This window comes from Berghia stephanieae, chromosome 5, assembly GCF_034508935.2.
Source record: "Berghia stephanieae isolate SIO BIC M18660-M18661 chromosome 5, UCSD_Bste_1.3, whole genome shotgun sequence".
Classification (NCBI taxonomy): Eukaryota; Metazoa; Mollusca; class Gastropoda; order Nudibranchia; family Aeolidiidae; genus Berghia; species Berghia stephanieae.
The window spans coordinates 78245389-78260388 of record NC_088364.1 but is presented as its reverse complement, the minus strand read 5'-3'; the positions used below and the strand labels follow the sequence as shown (position 1 = coordinate 78260388).

At 38.7% G+C, this 15000-nt stretch overlaps 1 protein-coding gene across 3 annotated transcripts in view; it reads right to left on the bottom strand.

Moving 5' to 3' along the window:
* Window positions 1-15000, bottom strand: part of LOC144973651 (prolyl 4-hydroxylase subunit alpha-1-like) — a 64744-nt gene that overhangs the window by 3065 nt on the left and 46679 nt on the right. Inside the window, exons 11-13 of one of the 3 annotated variants that reach the window (XM_078916370.1) lie at window positions 13353-13412; window positions 9047-9106; window positions 2645-2713 (exon numbers count right to left, since the gene is read on the bottom strand). In XM_078916370.1, coding sequence (XP_078772496.1) covers window positions 2645-2713; window positions 9047-9106; window positions 13353-13412 — 189 coding nt within the window. The remainder of the gene's footprint in view (window positions 1-2644; window positions 2714-9046; window positions 9107-13352; window positions 13413-15000) is intronic. The other 2 variants (XM_078916371.1, XM_078916372.1) reach the window with 2 other exon arrangements.

Here is a 15000-nt window from a genome sequence, read left to right as displayed (position 1 = left end):
TGATGTGGTAGTGGCGTTGTTAAGAAACATGAAACGTCCATTTTATCTGTTTTCGTCATTAAATTGAAGTTTACATTCAATTTCAAATTGTTATTTATTGAAAAATTTCAACCAATTTCAAGCAGAAATTTTGCTTCATTCTTTTGATTGGGGTTTGTGTGTGTGTGTGTGTGTTTCTTGTTTGTTTTTAATCCATGTAGCTATGTGATTAAGTGTTGTTTATTTCCAAATGTAATAATAATAGATTTTATTGAAAACTTGATATCGTGGTAGACAGCCAGACCATTATGCCGACGAGAACAACCCACTAACCCAGCTTACACCAATATAAGTAAATAAATAGATAAATAGATGGATATAAGAATGATAAATATATAAATAAAAATGTCTTCTACTTATTCTATAGACTGTTCAAAATTTAAATCCCCACTCCCCAGCCCCCAATCCTGGTTATTTATTTTTATTGTTGTAATAAACTATATTTAATATGAGAAAGAGCAATTAATTTTTAAATATTTTTCTCCCATAATTGGCTATTACAATTTGCAATATTTTATAGAAAGCAAATGAGAGAGAGAGAGAGAGAGAGAGAGAGAGAGAGAGAGAGATTTAAAAGAAAGAAGGGGGTGGGACATTTATCATTTGCAACATTCTGTAGAAAGAATTTTTTTAAAACAACAACAAAACACTGATAATCATAATAGAAAAAAAAGTGGCGCAGTAAGGAATCGAACACACAGCGCCAATACTCTTCAACAGTCGTAACGTCACTTCCCTCGTAATGACGCGTGGTAACTTTGTAACTGGCTCTAAACTATAGGAACAATGGCGGACGCCCTTATAAAATAATTCTCTGATGAGCATAAAAGCGTATCCAGAGTGAAAAAAACATTATAAATCTGATCATGTTTTGACTTTTACGCATTCTGATCACAAGACATATGACAATTTCTAGCCAGCGTGACAAATAAAAAGAACCGATTTTCTTTGTTTAGATCGAAGATGGCCGTCGTTGTTCGGTGACCTAACATCAGACTTTTGAATCCAATTTCAAGCCTTCAGAGACAGACGTCTTAACCAATCGGCCACGCCATCCACATAAATGATGACGTATATTATGTATTTATAGTTAGGTACTATCCCTCTACTGATTTGTTGCTTGTGTTTGGGTTTTCTACTTGTATTGATATTTTACTTACTTTACATATGTCTTTTCATATTTTTATGTGCAGTACTAACTTTTTCGTATTCTTGAAAAAATGCGTCTGTGTATGATCACCGTTATATTATACACAATATGTCTGGGTATTTTCATTGTTCATTACACTGAGACGCGTCTGTATATAATCCAAAGTGGAAGCGAAGCGAGGTGCACACGACATGTCGTACAAACTAGACGAATAAAATGATATTCAAGAAATAAATAATTCAATAACACATCCATTTGTCTACTTAATTCATTTTTAAACATGATTTGCGACAAAATGGAGTTTCAACCCGGTAACCGAACGGCTTCGGCCATCCCGGGCTCCACCCTACTACATTATTATTTATCTGTCTAACTCTCAGGCTCAATTGCGAAGCGGTCAGCTGCTTAGCCAAACACTGCCGCGATCATATCGCCAGGGTCGTCGGCGCGGTAGAGAAATCAACGAACGTCCCAACATTTATTATTTTTATTAGGTTTCCCTGGAAAATGCGATATCGGGATCAGCGACCAAACAAGCATATTGTCCCTCAATATCGTCCCTCAAAATGGCCTTTCATCAATGCTACTGGCCGTCCATATTATTGTTGACGTTCTCCTACTACAGGAGACCCATCATTACTCGGGTGCGCAGTCTTCTCAATTTCAGATACCAAACTATACGGTGAGCAAGCGAGAGGACATTTCAATGATTAAAGGAGGTGTTAGCGTTGACGCAAAAGAGCCTTCGATTGTTAGGGTCATAGAGCGCGTTACTGACAGCAACGAGGTGAATAGAATATCCGTGGAGGTGGGAAGGCTGTATTTGCACAACATCTACAAACCACCGGTAGCAACTTGGAATACACTACCGGTTCCGGTAGTTAGTCTTCCCTCCATCTATCTGAGAGACTTTAATAACCACCACTATGAGTGGGGCTAACGAGACTGCAATGAGCTAGGTAGAAAACTTAACTCATGGACGGATTGTAATGAGCTGCACCTAGTATGATCCTACTACCAAGGGTCCCTTCAGGGGCACCCGCCATAAGGAATATACTCCTGGTATCACCCTTGTGACGACGGGAGCAAACGGGAAACCGTTACAGATTAAGCGGACAGTCTTGGCGACTTCCTGCATAGCCGCATAGCACAGCATAGCACAGGCTGGTACTTGTCGCAGCTGGGATGACAATCCCTTGGGTGCAGTCACTCCCACTCTGCAGATGGAATTTTGGGAAGGCTAACTGAGAGGAATTTACTTCCTTTTTCGAGCTGGTCTGCCCTGCTCTCCCTCCCAAGTCCAGTAATACACTTCCAGCCCCTAACAGCTTGGTATTCACTATTAAATATTACTTTATACACTCAGCGTCTAGCAGCTTACTGTCAACCTATCACCTCTACATCAGACAAAACCTACATTTCTTTTCCAACGCTCTTCAATATTAGTCCTCTCACCTTTTTTGGGTAGACTAACAGTCTCTTTTCCGGAAAAACTGTCGCTCCACCCGCCTCTACATCCGTCAGCTGTGGAATAGGAGGAATTGAAACTATGATAGTTCTATCATTAGTAACTTACATAAAGAAGACAATAATGGTTAAAATGACTGAAGGAGGAAGAGGAAGAGGAGGAGGAGGAAGAGGAGGAGGAGGAGGAGGAGGATGAGAAGAAGAAGAAGAAGAAGAAGAAGAAGAAGAAGAAGAAGTAGTAGTAGTCTGTATTGGGATGTTCAAGGAAGTCAATGATAACATGAGCTCAATTCTTGGCATCAAAATTGTTTCGGATTTGTTTCAATGAGAGACATAACGTAGTTTTACGAATATATTTGGACATAGGTCTCACCAGTCAGTCTACAGTTTTCTTTAACTAAAGGGTCCGTCACTCTATTGAGAACATCGATCCACAATGCCATTTCTGTTAGCTGTCTTTTACAGATCCAAAAAAAGAGCTTTTATATAGCGCAATATGCACTAAATGTGCTCAAAGCGCTTTACAAGGGTCCCTGTCCAGCAGCAACATTTAGCAATTAGGACGTGACATGACACCTGTTAGGCGATATTACAATTTTTCTTCAGACAGAGACAACGCTGTAAACGGCCAGGTACTCATTTTACACTTAAATACGGTGAGAGAATGTGAGTAAAGAGTCTTTTCCAAGGACTCAACTATGCGCCGAGCGAGGCTCGAACCCAGAATCTTCCGATCCGAAAGCGAGTGTCACACCAAAAATCCAAATACAAAATGCTTTCGCACAAAGTTATTGGGCGTCAATAACAGACGATAATAGTCATCGGATGCGAGGGAACATAGCCACACCACTCGGACAGTCGTTTGTACATAACTAAACAAACAACAGATCATCGTATGCGTTTAAGTTTAATTCTCAGTTTAATAGTTCAACACGCATGATTAATCGTAACATCACAGAAAACTGTGTGTAACCTTAAATGTTTATAGTCTGATAGAATCTGGGGAGAACCAATCACACCACCAGCTGCCGAAAACCAACAACAGAGAACAGAGAGATTTCCACTCATGTCATTCTACTGTTTGTAAACAACCTGCTATTTTTGTCCGAGCCGGTTAAGGGTATGTCACAAATCCCGAGTTTTGATTGGTCAAAAATCTACTGGTTAATTCTTGCTGCTTGGGCATCACTTTACCCTGGTTCCCCGCGTTCAATAGGAAAGAAAAGTCGTGAAATCAAACCCTCCACTCTTTTGGTTCCTAAATCCTTGTAAGTTTGTATGTAACCAGTCCTTCGGAGTATCAATAATGAATACGTTACATAAAGGTGACAAAACTGTAATAATATTATCAGAAGCAGGATTACAATTAGATTATTAGGATTACGGGATGTAAAAGAGCGAGGATGGATGGTTTTTATTGAAGACCAGCATATAATTAGGCTAGAAAATGAAATGTCATCACTCTCTCTTTCACCAGGAGATGAATTATACAATGTATGTGTTCAGTCCTCTAGAAGAGTGATTTTCAACTTCCCATAAAATAGGAACCATTTTTTTGGACATCACACACTTTCTTACCTATTGATCTGGCACTACCTTCAATGTTCAAAGCAGACCAGGCGTCGATCATTTCATCAAATGAATGCTTGTTTGTTAAGGTCAATGGTCTTCAAAGTGGCTATAGTTTTGGGAGATTAGGCGGCGGTGTGGCAAACTTTGTAATTAGGGGACGCTAGCGGGCGGTATGAAATTTTCAAAATAACCAAAATTATTAGACATGTGTTTAAATGCTTTATTCAGGAGTAAGAAGGGGAATAGACATTCTGGGAAAAGACATTCTGACAAAAGCCTTTAATGTCTTATCCGATTTGGGTGAATTGCCTAATGTCTTAAGACAATCGGTATTCATTACGATACCCAAAAAAAAAAACAAGGAAGTATTGACTGTGACCAACACAGAACAATCAGCATAATGAGCCAGGCCACAAAAATTATGTTAAGAATACTTATGAAAAGAATGAGGAGCAAGATCTCTACAGAGATAAGTGACGAGCAGTTTAGTTTAGTTAAAGAAAAGGGTACGGTAAATGCAATCTTTACATTGAAAACATTAATGCAACGGTCAATCGAAAACCAAAAATCACTTTATCTATGCTTCATTGATTATTCCAAAGCTTTGGATTCAGTACAGCACGATACGCTATTCAAAATCCTAGAAAAGGTTGGTATAGACAGTAAAGACTTTCGACTTGTGAAAAACTTATATTGGAATCAAACAGCGTGTGTCAAACTGGATAATGAAACATCGGACTTCTTTAACATGGAGAAGGGAGTAAGACAAGGTTGCGTCTTATCACTTGACCTTTTTAACATATATAGTGAAATAATATTCAAAGAAATTGAAGATATGAAAGGCGTCGTCATTGGAGGGCAGAATATGAATAGTATAAGATATGCAGACGATGGTACTCTGATGGCCTACTCTCCAGAACACGTGCAAAAAATTTTAGATATAGTGGTGTGCAAAAGTGAAGAGATGGGCCTGAAACTAAATGTTAAGAAAACCGAATGCATGGTGGTCTCAAAGAATGACAAAAACATGACCTTCCACTTGTCAAGCAAAGGAGAGACCATCAAACAAGTAAAGAAATTTAAATATTTAGGCACTATCATCACCCATGACGCACGTGACATAGAGGATATAAAACAAAGAATAGCAATAGAAAAAAACGTGTTCAATAAAATGCTACCAGTTGTGTGAAACCTTAACTTGAAGACCAGAATGAAAGTAGTAGAAACATATGTTATAAGTACCCTTTTATACAGTTGTGAAACGTGGACGCTTGACAAAGAATGTACGAGGAGGTTAGAGGCATTTGAGATGTGGGTGTATAGAAGAATGTTGAGGGCATCATGGACAGACAGGTGTACGAACGAGGAAGTGTTGGAGAAAGTGAGAAAGTGAAGAATACTGATCGATATTATCAGAAAGAGGCAGTTACGGTTTATGGGGCATGTGTGGAGAAGAGACGGAATAGAAAAGTTGGTAACATCTGGGATGATCGAAGGAAAGAGAGGTAGAGGAAGACAAAGAATGACTTATCAAAATAACCTAAGAATGGCCAAATGTGACTTAAAAAGCAACACAGATTTCATGCGCACCGCAGAGGATCGTGATTTGTGGAGACAGCTGACCGGCAAAGTACTCAAGAGTACAAGCCACGATGGATGATGAGGAAGAAGGGGGCGAAGTGGCCGAGTGGATACGCAATTACTCGCCTAGCGGCGAAGACCTAAATTTCACACCTGCATGAGAGCAAACCCTAATCTATCTTCATCTCTCAAACTCCGCCAATACCGGACAATGTAAAATTAAGTGTGGACATCTGGAAGACACACCCCACCACCCTATCTTCAAAACAAAGACTCATATGGGAATGAACAAGACGCGATGATCTTATAAAACCATCAACTTACAAAAAGACGGTCTCTTCCACAAAGATACATTAAAGAACGGACGTGTTTTTATCCTGTTCACTTGTGTGATATACATTAATAAGGGGTGAGTTAATTACATTAAGTTAATTTTCTTAAATTTCTTTCTAATCTACAGTCTGGATTAACAGCTTTTTTTTTTTGCATACTTTTACGACGTCTCTATTCATATGAGGTTGATATAATATATGTCATTATGACTTGGTTACGTGTAATGTGAACATATTAAAGAAATCTAAAAGAATTGCCATACAAGAATTCCAAACTTCGTCATTTGACTTGGAGGAGTCACCGAATGAATATATTTCGCAACCCACGAGAATAATGAGACACCGTTCAAAATTAGAGATTGGCTATAATAAACAAAAGTGCTTTTTTTTTGTAAAAACATAGCATCGGGAGTGCTCAATTCTGTAATGACAACAGATATGGAAGAAAATATTCGTGAAATAGCGTTATCTATAAAAGATTCTGATATGTTGTCATTTATGGCCGGAGGAGATTTAGTCGCTCAGGAGGCACACTACCGCCCTATACCATAAAATTTGTCATGCACGATACTTTAAAAAAAAACAAGCTTTAAAAGATGTCACTGCTGATGATAATCATGTCACAGTTCTTGAAAGAAGTCGAGCTTTTGCTAACATTATATCTTTTATAGAAGAGAACCCTGCAACAAATGCGACGATCGACATGAACCACTGTGAAGCTTATTTCCAGAATTGTCAAAAATGTCCCAAAATCTCATCAAATGTTCATGTAAAAGAGAATGTATTGGCACCCGATGCAAGTGTTTAAGGTCCCGTTTTGCCTTGCACGGACTTGTGTAGATGAAGGGTGTGTGTGTATGGGGTGGGGGTGGGGGTGGGGGGAGGTGGGGGGGTGTTAGGTCAGTACAGTAATGAGTAAAATTCTCTATCTCTCTCTCTCTCTCTCTCTCTCTCTTCCTCTCTCTCTCCGTCTCTCCTGCTCACTCCCTCTCCCCCCTCTCCCTCCTCTCCCTCCTCTCCTTATTTTATCTTCTAGTTAGGTTAGTACAATAATGAGTAAAATTCTCTCTCTCTCTCTCTCTCTCTCTCTCTCTTCCTCTCTCTCTCCGTCTCTCCCGCTCACTCCCTCTCCTCCCTCTCCCTCCTCTCCCTATTTTATCTTCTAGTTAGGTTTGTACAGTAATGAGTAAAATTATCTCTCTCTCTCTCTCTCTCTCTCTCTCTCTCTCTCTCTCTCTCTCTCGCTCACTCCCTCTCCCTCCTCTCCCGCTTTTATCTACTAGTTACAACACGAAATAACCATCAGTTAGCTACCGTAAATGGTTACCGGTGTATTTAAAGTTTTAGAACGCACATTTTATTGTCGTGGTTATTTCCTCGGATAAGTAATGCTATATAGGAAAAAATAAAAGTGCTAAAAACGCACTGTTCTGAGAATTTGCCAGAGTGGTTCTATATCAGGTGTTATTTATACGGATCATAGCTACCTATATGCCAATTTTCAGGATTTCAACCCCAATGTACACGGTTTTAGCCTAATTTTCCCTAATACAATGAATATGAAGAAAATATATACTTTTACGCAGTTATTTCCCTTGTTTAATATAGCTGTAATAGGTAAAATCTAAGGCCTTAAACCGATACGTTATGATTCATTGCCAGAGTGGTTCTATATCAGATGTTTTTTCTATGGGTCTTAGCAAACTGTATGCAAATTTTCATGCTTTCAACCCGAATTTGCACGGTTTTAGCCTAATTCCCCCTACTATAATGTGAACATATTTTTCAATACCATGGTTTAGCCACTTTGTTTATCTAGTGCAGTTCGGTACTTCTTGAGGCCATAATATCTATCATTTGTTTATTTCATGCTATCTGGGCGTTAGAGGTAGAGACTATCATTCTTGGGTCAATGCTTGAAGACTGGCCCTTCATCGAAGCACTCAGCCGTTTTGCATTGGACAACGCTACAATTCTGTGGCCCATGATCACCCCAATGCTCCAACTTCGGCAACTATACAAACTGATATTATTTCATGGCTCCAATCAGACAACCTACATATTCTGACTATTTATCAAAGGCTCAGCTATACTAAAAAAGATACAAACCAGAAACAGTTTTCAAAGCAGACTGTCTAATCAATGAGTTTTTTTGACACGAGGTTGCGCGACTTCCACCCATATCACTGTGAGCGCAATCCAATCGAGCTCATTTGGACCCAAGTAAAGGGAAATATGAGAGGTGGAACAGCAAATTTACTCTCACCAACGATCAATAAATGATATAAAAAGGGAAGACTGGAAATAGGCATGCTCCAACCTTAGCAAACTGGAGGGAAATTACATTTCATTGGATAGAGTGATACCACGAAATCATTCCATAGTCGTTTCATTTCTCCTTATGCTCATCCTCGTCATTAGAATGTGATGAATGATGTATCCAGTATGTCTTTGTTGTTGTTGGTGGTGTTGTAGTTGTTGATTTTGCTGAACACATGTACATATTTATGTGGAAACGATGTATATAATAAATTGATGCATTTCTACTTTTGACCAGTTTACATTAAATTTATGTAATCCTCTTTGGCAAAAACACAAGCTATTTCAATAAATTTTGCAATCAAAAAGATGTTGAAGCGTTTTATGTTCACTTTCATTTGTATTCATCAGTAATGTGTATTGATAGCTATAAAAGGTAGATGTCTGATAGTTACAAAAGTGTAAATTGAATAAAACCAAGTTGGGAAAATGTCTTGTAACCAGGAATGTCTTATGTAAACCTCATAACGTGGTTGTGTGATCAGCACCTTTCCTCCTTATCAGGGCTGAAATTGATACCTCATTACTAACTGTGCTCGTAAAAATACCACACCATTTTTATGAAAATAAAGAGATCCATACTTACATACAACATAAACGTTGCTACTCTGTTTCCCCTGCCTTCGAAAAACAATCCATTATCATCCTATACTCAAGTGAAATAAATAATAAAAATACAATAATCGTTCTTCTTCTTCTTCTTCTTCTTCTTCTTCTTCTTCTTCTTCTTCTTCTTCTTCTTCTTCTTCTTCTTCTTCTTCTTCTTCTTCTTCTTCTTCTACTACAACTACTACTACTACTACTACTACTACTACTACTACTACTACTACTACTACTACTACTACTACTACTACTACTACGGCTGCTACTACTACTACTACTACTACTACTACTACTACTACTACTACTACTACTACTACTACTGCTGCTGCTGCTGCTGCAGCAGCTGCTGCTACTACTACTATTATTATTATTATTATTATTATTATTATTATTACTCCTCCTACTACTACTACTACTACTACTACTACTACTACTACTACTACTACTACTACTACTACTACTACTACTACTATTACTACGACTTCATCTTCTCTTTTTTCTTCTTCTTCATCTTCTTCTTCTTCTTCTTCTTCTTCTTCTTCTTCTTCTTCTTCTTCTTCTTCTTCTTCTTCTTCTTCTTCTTCTTCTTCTTCTTATTCTTCTTCTTCTTCTTCTTCTTCTTCTTCTTCTTCTTCTTCTTCTTCTTCTTCTTCTTCTTCTTCTTCTTCTTCTTCTTCTTCTTCTTCTTCGTCTTCTCATCATATCATAAGTGCAAGTTTGTTTAAGTTTGTTTTTGTTTTTCCCCCATTATACCGACTTCCCTAATCATTTACCGGGCCAATTTTGATTTAAAAAACTTCGTGACATTTTTTTGTCTTTATCCAACGTGTAGCTTTCGAGTTGCTACATTAGATTTATACAATGGTTCGTTACTCTTGTCTCACGGCAAATGATATATCACTTCATATATTACAGAGGAAAAAGCAGTTCCCTGACGCACACTCTCAACCACGTAATATAACCACGTTTATGATCCGCTAACACCAATCATCACCTAATATACTACATTTATGCCTCTACAGGTTGCACATCTGGCAAATGAATCTGAATGGTCAGTCTAAATAGACGAGTCTCTAAATAGGATTCAATAGTCTGATAGTCACTATGGATCAAGACTGAGCCTAAGACTTCTATGACCAGATTTTAATATTACATTTAGCGGTATTTCCTCTGTGAGCAAGGGTAGGAATTAATTCTGACTATTTAAAGAGATGTGTAATTTAATTGCTTTAAAATAATTTAATGTCATATAGAATTAATATGTAACGTGAACAATATAAGTTTTGTTTCGACTGTATCGGAAGCACACGCCAACCTGTCAAACAAGGGAAATTAATAAACCATGTTTGTTATAAACAGCATATTTTATTCTATCATATATATATATGAGTAGATTCAGGCTTATCGGCCACACAAGTCTTATCTGTGGTCCTCTCAGAGAATGGAAGACTGCTGGCCAGAAATATGTCCAATGCTGTATAGTGATGTAGTAAAATGTAAAGCTCAAGTGGCCGGTTTCAGGTGAATCAGCCGATTTTGCACCCTAAGCAGTCTTATCCATATTCTCCACGCAAAATGTTATCGGTGACATTTTGGTACTACCGGCCACTTATGGAACTTTAAGGTCCAACCGGCCACCCATCTTGGGCAAACCGGCCACCCTTCAAGGATGTTGAAAAACACTGTTTCCTTTTGTTTTTTAAATAGTTTTCAGTTGATAAACGGTTAAAACAGATCCATAGGCTTAGTTGGTAAAATATCTGCCGGGTCATTGGTCAGTTTAGGGTTCGATTCCAGCATTCCAAGGACTTTGAAGGACTCTTTCCATAAATTGACAGAATGTTTCCTTCCCCCAAGACGACTGCCATATATTTTCATAAGTAGCTAGACTAGATCTAGACGTCTAGATAGATAAATAAACCCGTTTATGTTCATTTTCAACAGAGAAGGTCAAAATTAATTTATTCAAAACAATTAATAGGGTACATAATCATAACGCAATAGAATAACATGTCACTTACACAATTTACACACAAACCTGAAAACACTGATCTCCTCCTCACTCACCCCCAGTATCTTCTCTCTCTCTCTCTCTCTCTCTCTCTCTCTCTCTCTCTCTCTTTCTCTCTCTCTCTGCCAGTACATCCTCTGTGGTACCACCTCCCACACTTGCACCCAATCCATCCATCCAGGTCCCGATCACTTCCACAAAAATCACATAAACTTTCATCTTTGTCATTCATACCACACAACGCACCGATATCCATCTCAACGTCCGACCAGTCTCGTTGCAATTGAAGACGTTGTTGGGGGGGGGGGACCTTGGTAATCTCAATGCCATTTGACATTAGTGATGTCCGCATGGTGTGGAACCACCCAATGGACATGGCTTTCCTCTCCCGCACCTCCTCCTTGTGTCGCTTCATAAATGCCTTGCACCAGTAGTATCCTGGCTTGTTGTCGGTGAAGGGGTCTCTCTGCCTTCAGCATTTAGTATTCTCTGCACCTCCAGGCACAGCTGCTCCCTGTCCTTTCCTTCACCTGCCCTGGCACAGGCCACCATCCACTTAACTAGTTTTTTCTCCTCGGCATCCAACACTGTATGAGATACAGGCTATTTTCCTGCCATCTTGTCCATCAGTGTTGATCTCGGGACAGAGTAGGTCGCAGCGGCCTGGCGGACGGAAAGTTTTTGGTGCGGATGGCATCAAGTGCAGCACCCACACTCGCTTGAGAATACTTTGATCTTGCATCTTGGTGCCTGTAACAAAATGAAAAAATGAACTTTATTTAGATATTTGAACTTCATTTTCATAGACTGGCTAGTCTAATAATGTAAAGTTTTCTTTACAATGATGAACATAATATGATTTTATAATAATAATAATCGTGATAAACATAGACCGGTCAACAGAAATACAAGGAAAGCATTGCAACAAATAATATTATAGACATCTAGAAGAATAATAAACAACTTAATCAACCCGGCCGGTTTCACCAGAATCGTTTAAATATTCTTTGGTCAAACCGGCCACCACCCCCCCCCTAATGGGGCTAAAATGAAGCCCGAACACTGCCAGACGATCTAACCACAATCAAACGATCCTAAAATAACATTGCAGTGGTTGAGCCGGTACTTCTTAATAAAGACGTATAAATAGCTTAAATAGCAACTTCCTTCCACACTTTGCAACCCATAACAAAGAACGGGAAACTTACGTTTTGTGAGAAATATCTCGATGTAAACAAGTTTCTTTGTCTTCTCCTGGATTCCACACACAGAAACGGCGAGAAAAACGTCCCACGAGACCTCTGATTAGTTAGTAGAAATATGCACCGGGACACAAAACGAAACAAAAGGAAATTAGACATCGAGTCTATATATATATGAGTGTTGGTGGGTACTATTAGGCACGAGATTGCTCGACAACGTTGGTTAGAGCTAATATAACATAAATGGAGTCACTCACTTATTATATATTATAAAGTAATGATCTAAGGTTACGTCAAAATGTTGAAATCTTCTCCATGGCAGGATGGTGATGTTCTTGGTTACGCGACGTCAAAGGACGCTTGCCGTAAATGTGCATGTCCTCTGCGTGTTTGATTCCTTTCCTTACATTTGTCCCTGCATCCTTGTCTTGTGCCAACGTTTCGAGAGCGAGCAGATCACGTGACATCTTCAATTTCAATTTCCCGGTGCTGATGGGTGCAGACGATGGTATGTCTGCAGGTGGGCATTTAGTGTTGTTGGTAGAAAAGAGACGGTGGTGTTCGTCCGTCGTATTCCTTCCTTGCTGTCTGGGTCTTAGGAGATTGTGATCAAGAAGTTTCCATCTGTTATTAAATTCTTTCACTGACAGGGCGAACCTCGCAACGTTCGTTGGGATCTTGCTTAGTAATCCTGTCTGGCTATATCACAGATATGACTCGACAGAGTTGTTATCTGTGAAGGGTGTCTAAACTGCCATAATTCTTTTTCGTTAATTCCCATACTTTTCCAGATAGTTACTCCCACCATCCACAATCTCCTTTTGGTTTTAGGATCATATGCCAAGCTGCATTGTGTAGAAACTGTTCTCTCTGCAGCTTGCGTCTTTATATATATATATATATATATATATATATATATATATATATATGTGTGTGTGTGTGTGTGTGTGTCTCTGTGTGTGTGTTTATGCGTGTGTGTGTGTGTGTGTGTGTGTAGATCTGTGTGTCTGTGAGTTTGCAAGGTTGTGTGTAAGACAGGGCTATTAAAAGGGTATTCATTGAAGAGAGTCTCTTACTGGTTGATTTGTATAGTCTCCGTGGACATTGTAATGTCCTCCTAGTCCATAATTACCAACCTGAAAACAAAGATGAAAGCAGTCTTTAGCGCTATTTGGCTCATGGAGCCTGAGTTAATCCAGGTTTCTATAGCCTGAAACGGACAAAAGCAATTGCTGGCTTCCCTTTGGATAATACACTAGTCTTTGGAGAAGGCTTTTTACTTTTTGTGTTGATTTGTGGACTTGAAGTAGGACAATCATAGCCTACAATCGTCTACGTCCCGTGATCGAGTCCCAGGTAATGCCTGGTGGGAAATAGATAACAATGTGAAATTGAATGTTCACTTCAATTTAATGTATGAAAACAGATAAATGGACGTTTCTTGTTTCCCCTTTATCAATAAAACTACAGACGAATGAGATATTGTGGTAGTGGTGTTGTTAAGATGAATAAAACAATACCGCATTATCTCATTCGTTTGTAGGTTTTCATTCATCCTGTGTTGTTGATAAAGGAGAAACCCGAAACGTCCATTTTATCTGTTTTTGTAAATCAAATTGAATGTTACATTCACTTTCACAATGTTATTTCTTTCTTCGAGCTTAGCATCAACATTTACATTACCCCGTGGGAAATAAAGAGTAAGGAGAAATGACGATGAAAACAGAAAATAAAAATATTGCAGTGTTAGGTTGATAAACCCGGTATCGAACTGATTGTACATCCACCGCCTGGCTGAGAGAAAGAGAGAGAGAGAGAGAGAGAGAGAGAGAGAGAGAGAGAGAGAGAGAGAGAGAGAGAGATCGGACGTGCCGCCATTATGTGTAGAATGAGTTTTTCTCCCATAACGTCCCTGCCTCTGTCGACAAAAAAAAATATAAGAGCACCCAACATGGTTCATGTCTCGCGTACATGTTAAACGTTACTGTTAATTTGAGACCTCTTATAAATTGATTATATACACACTTTAATTGTGAATGGAGTTATTCCTAAAATAAAATTTTGTCTCCTGTGCTAATAATCTGACACAGACAGGGTCTAAAAAAGGGGACCTCTCTTTTGGTGAGATCATTATTATCATCATAATTATTAATATTGCTGCTTTTTCATCTGTTTAGTAAAAAATGAATCTAGAATCTGAATGTTACTCGAAGTCGATTCTGAGTATTTGTATTCGAGGTCGGAGAGACATGTTGAATGTGACAGCCATTGTTGGTGTATAGGTTGAAGAATTTGAATAACCTTCGTTTGAATTATTCTAAATCAGTTGTGTTCACACGTAATTCGGGAAGAGCGTTCCAGTCTTTGATAGCGCGTGGTGCAAATGAATATTTGAAGATCTTTGAGTTTGTAGACTGGTGTTTTAGTGTTTTTAAGTAAGTTTTTTTTTTTGAATGCACGAATTTCATTGTATGTCTAGTTGTTATGGTGAGATGGCCGTCATTTTGTTTGTAATTTAGAACATCATCATCATAGCTTGTCGCTCCAACACCGAACCTACTCCACAGCATCTGGGGAACAGACTCTTAGGTCATGGTCAGTGCAGCTGGGCCCGTCCTGGCATTCTCTAAGGATGTATGTATGTATGTATGTATGTATGTATGTATGTATGTATGTATGTATGTATGTATGTATGTATGTATGTATGTATGTATGTATGTATTG